Genomic DNA, 17,368 nt, shown 5'->3' with positions numbered 1-17,368 from the left:
AACCCGGTCCGTCTTGTGCGATTGCCACACGGACACAGACTCCAAGCATGTACAGTAATGGGTCCTCTCCACGAGACGCTCTGTTCCTGAGAAGGACCAAATGAGCTTAGTAGGGAAGGGCCCAGGAACTGATTCTACGTCAAGCATAATGCGGTGATCAATGACCAGGCCTGCGAGGGGAAGGGGGGGGCCTGGCACACGATCTCGTCGAGTGCAATGCTGCCTGGCTCGTGTGGTGAGTGGCTGCCGTTGCAAAATGAGGTGGGAATGAGGTACTTTGGCCGGCCAGCGGGGGCCAGCGGGGCCCGGGGCGTGCGCGGTCCATGCCATGTCGTTTATTTCTAGAATATCACAAGAAAGATCTCCAGCACCGTTGCAGCGTCTGCACGACGAATCCTGGCGCAGCGTGGTGGCCAGGAGATGTGCATTGAGGATGTTCTGAACCGGCTAGCGACACGGCAGGGGCACAGTGGGCAGTTGCCGAAAGGGGAGCGCCACCACCGAGCAGGTGTATGCCAGATGGATGAGACAGACTCTACCCAGCAGACACGCAGCCAGGACCGCGGGAGGAGCGCTCGGGACCTGCTCGGGGGCGAATGCGTCGAGCGGCCCTACCAGGGTCATGGTGGTGGTGGTGGTGGTGGAGGAGGTGGGCAACGGTGTGTAATGGCATGTGCATGGTCAAGGCATGTAAGTCTGGATGGTGGTGGATGTGATGGTTGGTCGTGTCCAGGCATCCGGTGCCGGTGCGTCAACTGAGGGTCCCCCCTTCATGCCTGGAAGCACCTTGGCCGAGCGCAGAAACCCGTTGAGCATGACGGAGCTTTGCAAAGACGTGAAGCTTTGATCCAGGCAGGATGGGCTTGTCTCTGTCGGCACTCACGCTGCCGTAGCACCCGCCTGTAAGCAGTGGGACCGAGCGATGGGCAGGGCCCTTTGGTCATGGTTCTCTAACGCATTGGCATAGACAGCCTCAGATTGGCTCATGCGTAAGCCGTTTCAAGGTATACATTGAGACCCTGTCCTATATGCGCTTCGTCACCCCCCCGTGAGATGGGACTGGTACACACTGGCACTGGCACTGGTACCAGCCACAAGAATACCCCGACGCCCGCGCCAGATGACGCATTTCGGGCACGCTGCCGAGAGCCAGCAGGCGTGCGGAAGTTGCCAACGGCCAGTAGCAAAGCGGGCCGGCGCTGCGTGACCGGTGACAGTTTTTTGCTTTGTTTTTTGGCTGCGTTCATGTGCCGAGTGATAGTCCTTAGTATACCTGAGACAGTGGCCGGCGAGGTTGGGGCGATTGGGTGGTTGGGAGCATGACGGCAGCGAAGGCGTTGTGGGGGAGAAGGTGAGTCGACGTCGGCTGCGATTGATTCGGACCTGGACGCGCTAGTATCGGGAGCGAACGACAGCGACAGCGACAGCACAACGCAGCCTTGGCGCCGCTCGCTCGCTACTCAGGCCGGCCGCGATCTGCCCGCCCCGAGCCCCCTCGCATACACACATCTCATCTCTCGACCGCATGCATGAGATGAAGGGCGGATGGCGCTGACGGCGCATCGTGGGCCCCCCAAAGGGTTGCGCGCCTGACGGCTATGCCCTTGCCCGGAAGTCGACGCTCCTCAGGCTGCTCACGCTCCCTTGTACTTGCATTCGCCTATCACCTCCACCCTCATATGCACGTGATGGGCCTGCTACAGCCTGCCACAGCCTGCACTCTACAAACCCACCCACCCCTGGCCGCGCCTGGGACCTCCCTGCTCCCTGCCTATGCAGCCCTCGCTATGACCTCACCGTTGACATTCAGGCCTGGCAATGGCCTGCCAATCTTCAAGTACTCGACCAGCGGCGCATTATCCATTTAGGCTGTTGCGGGCCTTTGTGAACTATAGGCTCGACGGGACGCACCATGTAACCCACTTCACCCTCGCCCTCGCCCTCGTTCAGCAAGCACTCTTCCCTCATCCGCGACCCTCATGTCATCCAGCCTGTCTCGTGAGCGGAGCGCGTGCAGGGCGTCGACTGCGAGTTGCGGCACATGGTGGGCGACTGAGTTGAACCCCCCAGTCGCTCACTCACACCGGCAGGCCTCTGCCCACCTGCACCTACCGCAGTTCCCAAAAGGAAATACAAGAACAAGCGAAAGAGAGGCAAAAGAAAACTAGGACGCCTTCCCATTTCCAAGCGCCTTGGGAGTGCAACCACTTGCACACCCACTGAACTGGCTCGGTAGTGTAGCCGGAGCCTTCGTCTGGTAACGGCCACCCGTTACACGTGGCTACTTGCAACAGACATTGTCAACACGACTGCTGATTGCACGAGCAATTGGTCTAGTTTTTTTTTGTTGAAGGCGCAGCTGGCTCTTTGTGGCACACCTATAAGCGGGCTGCCGTGTGTGGTGGTATACTAGAAATTTGCGTGTGTACCAACAACGGCATAAGAGCACGCTGATCGACATGCGGCAACTCGCAGGAATCAGGCAAAGGATTCAAAGTGTGGCAAGGTGTCGAAACATTTGGTTGAACTGCTGCAGGTTTGCAAAACCAGCGATACGTTGACATGAAACAAAAACATAATCAGGACGGACCAATGAGCAGTGCAGTGATGACCTCTTTTTGCGAAGCCCTTTCCCCACGTTTGACACGCCATATTGCCATGGGTAGACCATTCATATGTAAGGATAGCCGATACTAAGTCCGGGATAGGGACAACACCCCTCGCAAGCCCTTTGCCGAGCCCTCTTCCGAAAGGAGAGCCAGAGGAACCAAGAAAAACTCCCCCCAAAATAAACTTGGCCACGTTGTCCCGAAAACACCCAAGCATTGTGTAAATCATCAAAGACGAAGGAATCCTCGAGTACGCCACTGGCCAGGAAAACAGAGTGCGGAAACACCACGCAGGACAGACGGATGGCTACCTCGGCTGTGTGCAGACCGAGTTAGATTGAGAGGAGAAGAAAGCTGATAGTATCGTCATGAACCTGGCGCATCGTACGAGCAAGTGGGAACATGCAGACGGATGGTGGGCATGGGTCTCTCAGTACTTGCCACCAAAGTTCTCCTTTGCGTATTGCTCGCATGCCTGGTGTCCGTGTTAGCAGAAGAGTCGATGCTTGTCGACGGGGACGCGAAACAGGCCGCAACGTACTTTTGCAGGTTTGCCGACCTTCTGCCCAATGACTTTCCACTTGTTGGCATCGTACTCCTTGATGGCGGCAAGCAGCGCGGCGCTCTTCTTACTCATCAGCATACACACACGACAATGTCAGCGGGTGCACAACTCACTTCATCCTCTGCGAACTCTGCGTAGTGCATGTCCTGGATAGTCAGCAAAGGGGCAGCGCAACGGTCGGGGACTGGCGATGTTTCCTACCTTGTACCAATGCTTCTTCACACTTCCTTCGGTTCGCTGCGGAAACGTCTATGAGGCACACGATCAGTTACTTGGTACGTCTGGCAGGCGCAGTGTGTGTTTGGGGTGAAGAGCTAAAAGGGAAGCAGCGACTGCGACATGGCGCACCTTTGCAATCTCACTCCAGCTGTTGCCCGCATCTCGCATTTGCTTGAGTCGCAATTCTTCGGCTGGGGTCCATGGTGTGTTGGTACGACTCTTTTTGGCCTTTGGTTCCTGGACAGCGTCTGGTTGAGGGGGCGGGGGTAATGCTGCACTGGTTGCGTGGGCTTCTACGCTGCTGCTCTCTGTCGCACCGGCCATGGGCTCGTGCGAGTGTCCGAGTGTGACTGACTTGCGCTTCCGGCTGGTGGGAGAAGGAAGTGGCTGCTGAGGGCCGAGATGGGCGTCTTGGGCCGGGGCAGTCAATGAGGCGGCCGGATGTAGAGTGGGCAGGTCGGCAGGTGCAGCAGGACGAGCTGTCGGAGGCAAGTTGTTGGAGGTCATTGGCGATGGCTTCAAGCTGCGCTTGGTGGAGGGCGGGGAGCTGTCGGGAGCCACGACGTCAGCATGCGCGGCCAAAAAAAAAAGAGCAAACGTCAACGCAAGAATGCAATGGCAAAAAAAAAGGTCTTGCAGCCGGGGCTGGGTCAGGGCAAAGGCTGCTGGGAAGACTCACGACATGGCGGCAGACGGGACGAGACGAGACGAGACGAGGATAAGAGGTTAGCCAGGCTCGTGGGGGGGAGCGCGACACAAGACAGCTTCACTGGAGAGCGCGAGGAGAGGCTATGTCGAGCAGTGTCATGCCGGTATATTACAGCTTGGAGAACTGCCTTCAAAGAGTACGACGGCCAGAGTGAAGGCAGCAAAGCATCATGATATCCCAAGTAGGGCGGTCGGCTGCAGGAGCGAGCGCTGATCAAGTACAAGGAATACAAAGGAGGTCAGGTTGGCAGGAGGCTGGCGAATGGGAGGGGGGCAGTGGCAGCATGGTGGAGGACGAGACAGAGGCAGTGAGGTTGAGTGGGCGGATGCTAGCGGGGGTTGGCGGCGGCGCTGGGGGGGGCAGGTGGGTAGGGGGTACATGTGAGTAGGTGAAGTCATGGTGGAGGACAAAGTACAGATACGCGGGGACGCGGTGCAGACAAGAAGCGGGGTAGCCGGCTCTAGGGGCCAGGCTTAGATGAACAGGTGGCTGGCGATTGAATGTTACCGCGACAGCAGGATGGATGGATGCTGCGAGGGCGGGGGAGAGAGCGAGAGCAGGAGAGCGAGGGCAGCGCGTGACAGGTGAGGTGCATGCATCGTCGACTTGATAGTACTAATGGGTGCAGCAGCAGCAGCAGCATGCCGCCGGGATGGCGTCTTGCGGCTGTTGAGGGAGTGGGTGAGGGAGTGAGTGGATGGACACGATGCTAAGTATGTGTGAGTACTGGGTGGATGTATACAGCGGGGCAGGCAAGGCAGGAGAGAGAAAGCAGAGGGAGTGCATGTCGTGTGAAGCAGAGTCATGGCCTGGCGGGTGGGAGGTGACGCGCAGGCCGTGGTCGCATGCAAGCGAGTGGTGGTTGGCGATGATCCCGACTGACGACTAACGACTAACGACTACGACGACTACGACTACGACGTTGGGCACAGGGAAGCGCGGTAGACAAAAGTCGCTGGCCAGAAGCGGGGCAGGCTTGGGTTGGTAGCGTGCATGGGCCGCACCCTCATCGGTAATCAACACCATGGCCGCTTCCTTGCCCATGGGCCCCAACCAGCCAGCGAGCGTCACACCGAACCAGCGTCATCGACTGTTGGTGTCGTATTGTCGTACTGTCCTTGTTATTGCTGTTGTTGTTATTGTTGTTGTCCCTGTCGTGGTCGCTGTCGCCTTCACTCTCGCCATGCATACATACAATGCCCCCCCCGGCCCGCCGGACATGTGATGTGTGTACGTACTTGTATGTCCATGATGCCTGCATACATGTAAGTAAGTAAAGTATACGCTTGTACTTAACCTACTAGTACGTACACAAACACACACGCACACATACATGGGCACACTCACACGCACACACCCCCATATTGCGTTGTGTGAGCAGCCCACTCACTCACCCACCCCAGTCTCAGTCCGCACCAGCACTGCCATCGGACAATTCTCACCAAACAGCGACAGCTCTCGCACATGGACAATCACACAGTTAGTGGGCAATGCGGGGGAATTAAAGGCTGCCTCAAACATGCTGTCGCTGCCATCAGGCCATCAATCGTTCTCTCCACGCTCGCCTCTGCTGGCGCGCATGCCAGCCAAGCGTCAGCTCCAGCCGCCCTGACGCAGCGCCAGTATCACCACAAGCCACAGGTGTTTGAGAGAACCGCTCAGGCTGGACCCCGCCACTGACCGCCAGTCGCCAGTCGCAGGCCGACCCATTGTTGCTGTCGCTGCCACCGCTGCCAAGCGCTTCCGCCTGAAATGCCTGCCTGATCTGTTGATGCTCACAGCGGAATCCCCTCGACCCGAACTTGCTCTCGTTTCGCTCGTCTCACACAGCGTCGTCATCACCGCCTGTCCATGTTGCGTCTGCGCCCCCCAATCTCCCCCATATCCCCCAAACTTACTCGCAGCCTGCTGTCCGACTACTGCAATTGATGGAGCAGGCCAAGAGGAGCCCTATCATTACCACCAAACCTCGCCGATCTTCCATGGCCCTTGTTTCCCCTCGACGCCATTGGCGAAGCCGCCCGGGCCACGGTCCCCTACACACCCTGTCACTGCGTCTTCTGGGTTAGCCCCCGCCGTCACGACGCTCTGGGCGCTGCTTGTTTCCCTGCGGGCCAAACAACGTCAAACCATTGCCTCCGTCAAAACTGCATCAAGTCCGACGCGCGCGGTTTTGAAACTCGCCCCGTGAACACGGATGAGGCTCACTCTCTTATGCGCCCCACTCGCCTACCCAAGGGCCCCAGGCATCAACATTGAATGCGACCAAAAGTCCGTTCCCCTTCCGGCTTAACATGTCTCGTGTCAAGGTTCTTCCAAACATTCTGGCTACGAACGCCCGTCATGCCCCATACCGCCGATCAAGATTCGAGTAGCAGAAGCGACGGTTTGAAAACGTTGCCAATGTCAGAGACTGCCACTCCTCATCAGCCTATTCTGCCACCTCCAAGACAATCCCGTTTCCTGTCCTGTGTCCAAACTCTATAATTACTCCGCTGCCCCAAGTTTCGAGGCCTCAACCGCATCTGTTCAATCGGCAATCAGTCTTTTGTTTTCTTAGCAGCCTTGTAATACTCTCTTTTACATCCCCACTGGTTTGGGCTGCCCTACATTCACTTAATCCACATTGCTGTGCAATCTACTTGTCCTTACCGCATAATACCTTCTTTTTCAGAGCTAGACTCGATCAACCGCGAACAGACTTCTTTATTCAAAACAAGACGACCCGGCACGACCTTTTTGCAAAAACAATCATCTTGCCAACTCCTCAGCTACTACAAACTCTTCAACAACTATCAACATGCTTCACCACCAGCCCCAGATTCTCTCTCCTCTCCCAGAGATGAACTCCCAGTCCCCCACCGATTCTTCCAACCTTCGTGCTCGTAAGATGTCGGCCGGTGGAAACAGGTCCTGGTCCGAAGAAGAGGTGAGCTCCTTGTTCATGCCTGAAAAGCCTCTCCCGTTTCTAACATCAGACAGGAAAACTACCTCCTCCAGACCCGCATGCAAAAGATGCCTTACAAGCACATTGCAGCACACCTCAAGAAGACTGAACTCGCCTGCCGCCTCCACTACCACCAGCTCTCTCACGGTAGCCACCGCCGCAAGCGCAACAACTCTGTCTCCTCGACCACTTCATGCAGCTCCGCCGGAACTTCTGCTGCCTATGGCATGGTCGCCGAACAGGATGCCTACTCTCAGTCGTCTCGTCACAGCTCCCCTATGAGCTACACGGGCAGCCCTCATGTCCGTGCTGGCTCGGTATCCAACTCTCCCGGCCGCTCGCAGCACAAGATTCTCCTCCCCAAGCCTCGCACTCTTACCCCCTGTGGTTCGCCCGAGCCATACAATGGTCTCCGCATTAACACCGAGGTTGCCCATCAGCCAAAGGTTGTCGATACCGATCGCCTTCGCTCCATCTACGAGGCTCGCCGCCAGCAATTCTGGGCCACTGTCGCTGCTGACTACGGTGCGGATGTCTCCCCTGCCCAGCTCGAGGAGATCTGGCGCAGCGGCTCCAACGCTGTTCGCCCTCCTACGCCTGATGCCTCGCCTGACGGTACCATGATGCACAACCCCGTCTTCAAGCCTGTTCCTTTCCAGTCCTATGCTTCCCCTGCCCAGAGCGAGCCAGCCAAGCACTACAGCCCCATGAGCCAAAACAACGCTAGCGCTATCTCTGTTCCAGAGCGCATGCCATATGTCCTCCCCATGCCAGTTCCCTCTTCTGGTCGCCCAAGGTCTTGGAGCTCTGCCCCAAGGGACAACATGCCCATTGCTAGTCTGCTCAACGACGACAGGAACTAGATTGGTTTACTGCCTTTACGTTTCTGTACACGATAAAAACACATGTTTGGCATTTAGGCACACTGGGAGTATGCATATTATGGGTTAGCACGGCTTTCAATTCTTTACTTTCATTAATTCTTCATTCAATCAATGCGCTTTTTTTCTCTCTCTCCTCTACGACTCAGTTGAACTACTTAGGCATGGCATGGTATATGCGATCTTCTGATATGACACTGCACGCGTTTCGCTTTGGTCTGGCTGGGGCGGAGCTTCTTCCATTCACGTCTCTGGGATTTGTCATTGTTTTCCACTTTTCCTCGTCTTTAGTGCAAGGGTACTTTATTGGCTGTTGGATAGAGCGGGTGTTTTGGCGCTGCAACTGTCTCGTCTTTTTTGCAATTGTGGATGTAGCGTCAGATAGCTATGTAGGGTCCAGACATGTGGCGCAACCCCAGGTCTAGAACAGATGTTTCCATATGAACGCCTTCTCCACTTGCAGTGAACCTGTGGCGCTAAAGCCCCATTGTCTTGATTGTGAGTGTGGGAGATATATTATCATCTAGCATTGTTTGCGATATTGGACTGTAGTCACCCTGATAATCTCGCTTAAGCCCCATGCCTTGTTATTTCGAGGGTTTTAAGCGAGAATGTTGTAACAGGTGTTCGGGACTACTACTAGCGCTTGACATTTTGCCAGCCGCCATACTCGACATTGCAGATTTGTGAACCTGTCATGAATCCTTTGGGTGCATTTTTCAAGTCGCAAGTGGGTAAGACTTATAGTAGGTTGTGATATTATCGGCGCTTGCTTGCATTACAAAATTACTTGTTCGCATTCGCGTTCAACAAAATGCACGTGTCGTGCATAACTCCATGTTGCACAAAATCAAAAATCACCAGACTGCAATGGGAGTAGACATGCTGGTTATCGCGCAAAGTTTCTACTACGCATCGGTCATCGCCCAGCTTCTTCTGTCTTCTCCATCTTCATCACAGGTCGCGATGCATCCTCGGCGGCTATGTATCACATCTCTTAGCTCTTTCCCAAACAAGCATTATCAAGTAAACAATCAAAGCCAAACAAAAGAAAATCCCAATCGCCGGGAACGCGGTAAGTCGGCCGTGCACACGCGCCTTATCCCCCGTGCCGTTCCTCCGCATTTTCGTATCTTGATATCTTTTTACTTTTGCGTCCATCGGTTTGATTGAAAGCAATGACACTGCAAACAATTAATCTCCGAAAAAGTACAGGACATGTCTATCAAACATCAAAACAACTAATGCCCCTCCCGTCCTGCAAGAATCAACAACGGGTTTAGTTTCTTTTCCGGCTCTCGCCTTTCTTTCCCCCCAGGTTACTCCCCGCGCACCGGGGCGTTCACTTGGGCGCCGATGCTTTCATTTCCTGACTTCCGCAGCGCAAGCACACCAGCCACCAAAAAGGGCAAGAACAACAGAATAAACTTCACACAAACAAACGGCAGCCACAACGATATGACCGGTTCATCTCGACACTCCGTTGCACTTGCTCCCCCACCTTCCTCCTCACAAACCTCTTTTGCCTCTGCTTCCCCCCCTTACTCCTCAACCACAAAACACCATCACTGCACAACCCAACTCTTCTCGCCCACCTACTCGCTACACTGAAACCCTCCACTTCTCGTACTCTGCTGGCACTGCTGCAATTGTTTGCGCGCGCGTGTCGGGCGAAAAGAATCAGGTAGCGCCGAACGCACCGTTTTGCTCAAAATGTTTCAAATACAATGAGATGGGGGTCCACGCCCCGCACAACTTGTTCCAAACAATGCCAAACAAAGATTACTTCGCATCCATGCATCCGCCTTTGCCCTCCCCGCAATCCCGTAACGGCTATCGCCAATGTGGCTTGGGAACTCGTGAGGACTTAATTTGCTGGGCTGACGATGGTCCGGTTTCTTCGCCTGTCTTCCCGCAGTGCCATGTGAGTGTTTCCTGACATACTGCTTGATACACGCTATGTTCCTGACTTGCAACGGGTGCCATAGTACGATGCACAGCGGCATCGCATCCTTCCCCTCATCTACATACATCCACTGCATACGAACAAAGTGGAGAAACCCATCAAAATAGCGACACCAAAACAATCCTTCGTCGCGCGCGAGCCAACTATACAAGATGGCTATGAAACACTTTACACCGCACCAGTTCCTCCTCGCCCCGCCTTTACTTGCGCACAAAACAATTACTGCTGGAATACGAGCTCAGAGGAAACATGGTGCCCTACCTTCCTATTCGAATTCCTAGAATAATAGGCGCCGAGGCTCACCAGTACCCTTCAGCCTCAGGGTCAATCAGGAAGACCATAAACGGCGTTTCTTTCCTTTTTCCATCCATATCGCTCGGCACGCACTACTTACGCGATTCCCCGCATTTCCCGCAGACGCGAGACGGAACTCACCGCTATCGGAAGGCGGGTATGTACTCGCTAGAGCCTAATCAATCACTAAAAAAATCTCGAAAAATCGTACGATTTTGTGCCGTTCAGCTATGTATTTACCATGTCCCCTTGCGGGACGGGGGGAATTATGAACTCTTTTGGGTAATTAGGCATGTCGATCGCTCGGTATGAACAGAAGCAGTGCCGTGCCCTAATCGATTATGATTACTATAACCCGCTAACGTCAGGTTACCCTAATACTTTTGTCGTTGCGCCAGCGATAGATTGCTACGTCAAGGTAGTATTCTTGCCTTTTTCTAGGGCAACGTGTTTGTCCCTCGGTTGCCCTTGTTCCTGGTACTTCCGGTGAGCAAAAAAGAAGAGAAACGGAAGAGAAGGGTCCACACAAATTGGCAAGACATGGAAGGAGATGTTTTCTCGGTGAATTAGTTGCTTCCCTACTGCATTCGGTCTTTCCGTCTTGGATTTGGAATTTCTCGCATGTTGCACATGCAATGAGAAGGAATCAAGGGTCCGCAAGATTGGGTGTACGATCGCATTTCATGCGTCTATCTGTCTTTCTCGTATTGACCAACTAGAAGGCTGCCTCCTTTTCCATGGCTCATGGCGTTAGCGTGGGTGGTGTGCTTCCATTCTAGAAGGAGGCATGGTGTTCTTTTCGACCAAAACCCCCCGGCACCCCCCTGTCCAAAAAAAGCCACCTCATTTTCGACTTACCGAACCATCGTGCACATCTCCCGTCCGCTGCTCACCCCCGATGTCATTGTCCAACGCACATCCCCAAACGCCACAGGCTGGTCTTCCCCCCCAAAATCTGACTCGCTGATACGGCGGATTACGCAGTACTCTGCGGGAAAGCCAATTTCCCAGGCCCATCGATGTGGCTGTTATTTGTTCCCTGTAACCAGGACACCGTTTCCATGGAACTCCGATCCTCCTTGATCCCCCTTGATCCTCCCACTCCAACGAGTCAATCCCCATGTCCCTTGCGCCCCGGCGCATCTACCAAGTCTGGATGCGGATCTGCACTCCGGCAGTCCTTGCGCATCTTTGTCGGGGGTCTCTTTGGTGTCGCCCGCCTACCACTCGACGTGTCGGGCGCGTCCATGTGGAGATTCAGGGTCTGAGCGCTTCAAGCGGCGTTTATGCGAACTGGGGTTGGAAGGACTTCAAGTGGGGACGGTGACACTCTGATTGTTTTTGCTTTTCTCTTGCACGGGCGCAAGGCGCATAATTGTTCGTTGCTAACTACGTACGCGCGCGATGGATTGCAAGCCTTGTAAGGCTGATGACTCTGCGCCCATGATTTTTTGCATAAACAAAGTACAGGTTCACCCCCATCATGTCATCCTACCACACCACGCATGTTGCTGTGGCGCTCGTCGGTCATATCCGATTTATTTTACTCACTTAGAAAAATTGTAGTCGACCAAAGCGTTAGGGAAAGAGGACCGACAATCCGTGACGTGTTTTGCACGTACGTAGTAATCAGAGTTGCCGGTCCACGGTATGCATGCCAGGCATGGGCGGGGGAGGGGAGGGGGGACGTGTGTGGGCTGCTGAATAAGGAGGCTCGTCAGGACTCTGTGTCACGGAGCTGCGTTGCCCGAATCCAATACACTATGTGCTCATTGTCGGTACCGCACGGTGTGACGTTGGACCGATAGTAATGCCGCCAAAAACCCAAGGTGGCTGAGCATGTTCAAGTGGTCGTCATCATCATCAAGGATCTGACTCTGCCTATACCATCGTCGTCGTCGTCGCCGACGACGACTCGCAAGCAGTGTGGTTATGCGGTTGCGAGCGTCTCCTGTCCTTAGGGTCTTGTCCCCCCTTTCCATTGTTGTCCAACGCCTTCACACCGCTCCGCTCAATGTCCTTTCTCAGCTCAGCTTCCTGTTGCGGGTCCTCGGTGCCTTTGGCACTGTACTCCTGGTCCATGCGGTGCATGAGCTCTTCGCCTGGTAATAATATGCTTCGGTCAATTGCAAAAGGCAGACCTCGATGGCGACCACGGAGCATTGCAAATAGCAACACTACTTTGCTCAGGCTGGCAAAGTCGCCGCAGAGGCTGTAATTTTTACCGGGGACACCAAGACTCAGGCCGACGGTGCCGTATGCTGATGTGACTTCGAATAGTATGGAAAAGACATTGAATCCGGGATCGGCATTCAGAATGTGACTTCTTTCGATGCAACAGATGAGGAAGAAGACGAGGAACTGGAACCAGATGTCGTAGGCTAATTGTTTCTGCAAGTGTGACGCTACGCCAGTAGCACTATTATCACTCTCTTCGAGCCCAATGGATCGTTCTTCATAAGTGTTCGTCTTCCTCAGTGTCAGTGTCGTTGGATAAATCGAAATGTACCTGAACAAACAAAGGAATAAAAATGTTAGCATAATCTATAAATATCTCATCCATCTGTAATTCTTTTTTTAAGCAAACTCACATAATGACGAGATATGCAACCAGACATGCTGGAGCAAGAGAGCTCAGTGATATAATGTACGCTCCACTGGTCCTAAGTCCACTTGCCTGAAAAATCCCATCCAGAATACGCGTACCAACCGGTAGCGCCTCAACCTCCGGCATACCGATATTGAGAATCTCAAAGCAAAGCCACGCGGTAACATCAATCACAACTTGGGTAACGAACAAATACAGCGTCTCGCGCGCGGGGAAAAGGTAGATGAAGCAGCGCCGTGGATGCTGCAGCAAAAACTCCATGGTATTCCTGAACCGCGACTGCCTCGGCGCCATGCTTTTCAGTCCCCAAATCGTGATGCGGAGGAAAATGGGAAATTGCGTTTGGCCGGCGAAGGCGATGACGACGGAGACGAGCAGGACGTAGGGGTATCCGCTGAAGGGGATAAAGTTTGCATTCAAGATATTTAGGCCGCCATTTGCAAACTCAGTGACTGTGGCGAAGAAGCCCCACCAGCCTGGGTTGATGCCTTCGGGTTGGGCGGCGTAGAGTACGTTTTTGGTATCTTCTCGATATGCGTAGGGAAGGAGGAAGGTGATGCCGAGGAGGTACCAGAAGAGTTGGTAGCCGATTAGGATGAGTAGTAGGGCTTGTAGGGCGCGGTACTCGACGCCTCCGAGTTCCATGCGGTCGACCTCACTGAGGTCGCGGAAACGGCCTTTGGAATCCAGGTGCGGTTTGAAGGAGATGTAGTCGTGGTGTTCGGGTTTAAGTTCTGCGGCAAAGAAGTCGATGAAGCGGTGGAAGAGGTTCTGTGCGAATTGCGTTTCCCAGGGTGTGGGGATGAAGCCGAAGCCTGTTTCGTAGTGGTAGCTGCGTTGGCGAGATGCGGGCTTGATGTTCACTCTGGATGGGGTCTCATTGTGGGACTGTTTGCCTTGGGCTTGAAGACCTTGAGATACTGTTGATCTTTGTCGCAGACCTCTGTTGCTACTGCTTCTACTACTGTTGCTACTTCCAGCTGTGTCTGATTGGTGATTCTGTTCAATATCGTGGACTATTCGTTGCATTGTGTGCGAGTGCTTTACGACATCTGCTAGTTTCTTGCGGAACAAAGCTCGTCTGATTAAGACTACGGCTGCGGAGACAAACGGTATGCTTCCGACCATCATGAGAATGGCAAAGGTGGCTTGTTGGTAACCAGATAGTGGGCCGAGATCAACCGGATTGAGACCTGCCTTGCCGTTAGTTAATGGATAGAATCAATTGGTATGACGGAGCTTACCTGTTGTAGTCATGGCACTACAGCACAGGAACAATGCATCTGTGTATGTCATATAGGCACTACCCAGTTCTTTCGGTCCATCGGCACGACCTTGACCATACACGAAAAGCGACGAGAGAAAGATGACGACAATAAAGTATAGCATGTGTGCGCGATAAAAATTCAATCTGAACACCTCATCTTTCATATACTTGACGAAGTCGTCTTTCGCATTGCGTGGGCTCTGTAGCTCTTCCAGTGGATCTGTCATGATTGATTCGTCCGTGTCGTCGTGGTCGTCAAGTGGCTGCCAGGACGAACTCATAGTCGGTAGTCCAGATCAATTACCTTTGTACTGCCGCTCCAAGCTGCTAAGTTTTGTTTCCGGCATCATCCGGTACAGGACGCTGACGTGTTGTTGTTGGAAAGCCATGTTGCTAACCTGCTGGCTGGATTATGTTGATGATGTCACTCAATGTCACTTGCTGTAGCGTGTTTCCTACTAAGCGAATCAATAGCCCCCCCAGGCACGAAGCTTTTGTCGATCACCAGGTCCCTAGTTGTTGTGATTGGTGCATGGAATTGACTTTTCGACACGTTGTAACTCGTGGCGCTCGTCCCAGTGATAGTTTGGCGTAGAGTTAATTCAACTTGCGTTCATAACTCATTCACACGTACTTCCTTGGCCCTCAATCTTCTAAGGATTTCATGACTGACAGAGTGCTCCATACATATAAAATATTGATTTTAAGAAATATAACCCTGAACTGTTTGCCCAGAACGCCTGCAGCTATCCTTCCAGAATGTCCAGCCTACACCAATAGCAGAAAGTGCAGATCGGATGAGCTACCAGAAATTAACATCCCAGATTTTATGAAGCATTTAGGCCATTCAGCATCCACAATGACCACCTTTACTTGCGACGGATCGCTCGCCCGCTAAAGTCGACAGGATACTTTAGTATATCGTACTTGTATTCCATATTCGCCCCCTGTATTTTCTGAAATTCTCTGCTCATAAGCTTGCATAGTTTATGAAGTACTTTGTTAAAGTAAAAAAACTCCTCATTCATCCAGTTGAACTCGCCAAAGGTATATACGGTGCAGTCAAACTCGTCATATTGGTGGTGGTTGTCCCTTCTAGTGTGGGAAGAAGCCACTTTGTATGCCCCCATTAGATAGTCGAGTAACCGCTTGAGGATCCGTGGATTACAGTGAAAGAACGTCAGTTCGCACTTTACCTTGTAGCGATATAGAATAGTAAGAACATAACCAATGGATACTATGTCACGTTTCAGAAGAGACATTTTCCTATCGTATGTCCCATCCCAACGAATTAGAAGTGTAATATGTCTGAATTACCCGATGAGATCTGACCTAGTAAGCATCTTGAGGAATCGCTTTAGATCTGTGTTCTCGCTGTTGTGATGGTAGAGACGACCTGGTTTGTAACAAAACTGGACGTAGCGCATGTACTCTGTAAGAAATTCCAAACGGGTGGCAGGATCACGCACGAAGTTACTTTTCAGTGCCGCTTGAATCTGACTGTTTTTGGGCGGTAGGGATATGCGACTGACACACTTTATTGCCCCCGAAATTGGGTCTTTGAGGAGGATTGGGTGATCATGGTGACATTCCACACGTCTAATGAATACTAACTTGTTTTTTACGTAGTCATCAAATCTTTTGTAAACGATAGACGGGTCCATTTCGGGAAACGCGGCTTTGTAGACCATCAAGCGCAACTCCGGTGGGAGTCCGGGTGAGCCGGTAAGACCATTGTTCACAGCGAAGGTGCAGAATTTCTTCGTGGCTTGTGTCTGGGTCACGTCTTGCTTTGTATCGTCGGAGACTATGCGATCGGGCTTTTTGTCAGCTTCCTCTTCGTCTGCACTGGTACTGCCAGTCTCATAATATGGTGATGATGGTGTAGTCTCAGTCTTGCAGGCCAGCTCATGCGGGTCTTCTGAAGCTGCAGTCGTAGGGATATCCATGGTTAGAAATCTGACTGTGATGAGTTAGATGCATACATCTTAATTGAGCTTTGGAAAGGACGCATAGGTACCAGTGTGATTTTGCTGAGGAAGTAGCAGTTTTTGATGCTTGTATAGAGAAGACCGAAAAAGGTGTAGAAAGCACTGCCAGATTGCGAAGGAAAGAAGTAACCGTAACCGGTGCTAGGCTCAATTAGGTAGAGTATCACTTAGAAGGTGGTTAAGGTAAAGGACAACCTAAGAGAAGAAGGCTAAGCCGCATGAAGAACCACCTGTAGTGAGAGAGAAATACTATGATGTCAAGCGGGATGACACAAAAGATACTATTACCAGGCAACTTTCTCAAGCGTGTCTAGTTAAGAACAGTGAAATGAACATGCGCTGATTGGCCCATGTTGCAAATCGTTAGACTCCCAAGACAAGAGTTTGCGCGAAGAATTCCCAATTAGGAAGTTATCCTCCCTCGCTGTAATATTACCTGCAAACTATTCAATCACATGCTCAGCCAAAATAGGCGTTCCACCTTATTACAATCACCAGCATCACTTCACAAGAAACTCTATTCTTCTCACCGCTTGCATCGCTCAACATGCAAAAAAGGACAGCCGACTGTTCCAATCCGGCAAAGCGCCTTGTGCTTGCGTGCTACAAGCACCGGATAAGCAAATACGCAAAGTGGAGAAAAAAAAATAGCGACAACCAAGTGGAGTTCCTCTTCTTCGCCACACACCAAAAACAGGTACCTGAACCCTGGCGCGGTTCGGTTCCATTCAACACGCTGCATGCGCGGCGCATTTCGCCTCCGGCAATAGTACGCAGCCCAGCCCCAACCACTTGCGAACCGGCGCAGCAGCAATCGCATTCAAATGCAAACGCCAGCAACCGCATCACGCGCCAGCAGGGACATAAACAGACGCGAGAAAGAGAGACAGAGAGAGAGAGTGTGTGTGTGTGTGTGCGCGTGCGACACAATCTATCATCCAGTCCGATCGGAATTCGGAATGGCAAAGCAACATAGTAGCGATACAAACGGGGTTGGGGGTGGGTGCCTCGATCCTTACTCTCACACCGTCAGATAGGCGCCCTGTCAAGACGCTTGTGCTTGCACCCCGCAATGACGGCGGACTAAGCCGCTCGTGGTTATGGGTCATGGGGACCACGGCGGCGGCGGCCGACTCAAGCAGATGCGACCTGCGCATTGCATGTTTGGCGATGTGACTGTTATCTCTCTCTCTCTCTCTTTCTCTCTTTTCTTACCCAGCCTTCCTTCTTTTTTGCTCTCTCTCTCTGTTTCGCTCTCTCGCTTTGCGCCTTGAGATTTAGCTACTAGATAGCTAGCGGAGCATAGTAGCAT

At 52.8% G+C, this 17,368-nt stretch overlaps 5 protein-coding genes across 5 annotated transcripts; 2 read left to right on the top strand and 3 right to left on the bottom strand.

Moving 5' to 3' along the window:
- Window positions 1-3,039: 3,039 nt before the first annotated feature.
- Window positions 3,040-4,077, bottom strand: COCMIDRAFT_32035 (uncharacterized protein; the record flags this gene model as incomplete). Its single annotated transcript, XM_007684511.1, has 6 exons — window positions 3,040-3,084; window positions 3,151-3,234; window positions 3,288-3,320; window positions 3,376-3,423; window positions 3,523-3,940; window positions 4,073-4,077. The coding sequence occupies 6 exons, from the start codon at window positions 4,075-4,077 to the stop codon at window positions 3,040-3,042; spliced, it is 633 nt and encodes a 210-aa protein (XP_007682701.1).
- Window positions 4,078-6,902: 2,825 nt separating this feature from the next.
- COCMIDRAFT_21844 (uncharacterized protein) lies at window positions 6,903-7,912 on the top strand (the record flags this gene model as incomplete). The annotated part of the gene is made up of 2 exons (XM_007684485.1): window positions 6,903-7,031; window positions 7,103-7,912. The coding sequence occupies 2 exons, from the start codon at window positions 6,903-6,905 to the stop codon at window positions 7,910-7,912; spliced, it is 939 nt and encodes a 312-aa protein (XP_007682675.1).
- A 182-nt stretch (window positions 7,913-8,094) lies between these two features.
- COCMIDRAFT_62719 (uncharacterized protein) lies at window positions 8,095-8,301 on the top strand (the record flags this gene model as incomplete). Its single annotated transcript, XM_007684594.1, has 1 exon — window positions 8,095-8,301. A coding segment is annotated over one exon (207 nt), but the record flags the coding sequence as incomplete, so codon positions are not given.
- Window positions 8,302-12,071: 3,770 nt separating this feature from the next.
- On the bottom strand, window positions 12,072-14,346 carry COCMIDRAFT_80887 (uncharacterized protein; the record flags this gene model as incomplete). Its single annotated transcript, XM_007684593.1, has 3 exons — window positions 12,072-12,699; window positions 12,782-13,991; window positions 14,043-14,346. The coding sequence occupies 3 exons, from the start codon at window positions 14,344-14,346 to the stop codon at window positions 12,072-12,074; spliced, it is 2,142 nt and encodes a 713-aa protein (XP_007682783.1).
- A 588-nt stretch (window positions 14,347-14,934) lies between these two features.
- Window positions 14,935-16,014, bottom strand: COCMIDRAFT_32031 (uncharacterized protein; the record flags this gene model as incomplete). Its single annotated transcript, XM_007684510.1, has 2 exons — window positions 14,935-15,331; window positions 15,383-16,014. 2 exons carry the CDS (start codon window positions 16,012-16,014, stop codon window positions 14,935-14,937), a joined length of 1,029 nt encoding a protein of 342 aa, XP_007682700.1.
- Between the last annotated feature and the right edge of the window lie 1,354 nt (window positions 16,015-17,368).

The sequence above is a fragment of the Bipolaris oryzae genome (genome assembly GCF_000523455.1).
Source record: "Bipolaris oryzae ATCC 44560 unplaced genomic scaffold scaffold_3, whole genome shotgun sequence".
Lineage (NCBI taxonomy): Eukaryota > Fungi > Ascomycota > Dothideomycetes > Pleosporales > Pleosporaceae > Bipolaris > Bipolaris oryzae.
Note: the sequence above shows the minus strand (reverse complement) of the source record. Positions and strands in the feature narration are given on the sequence as shown.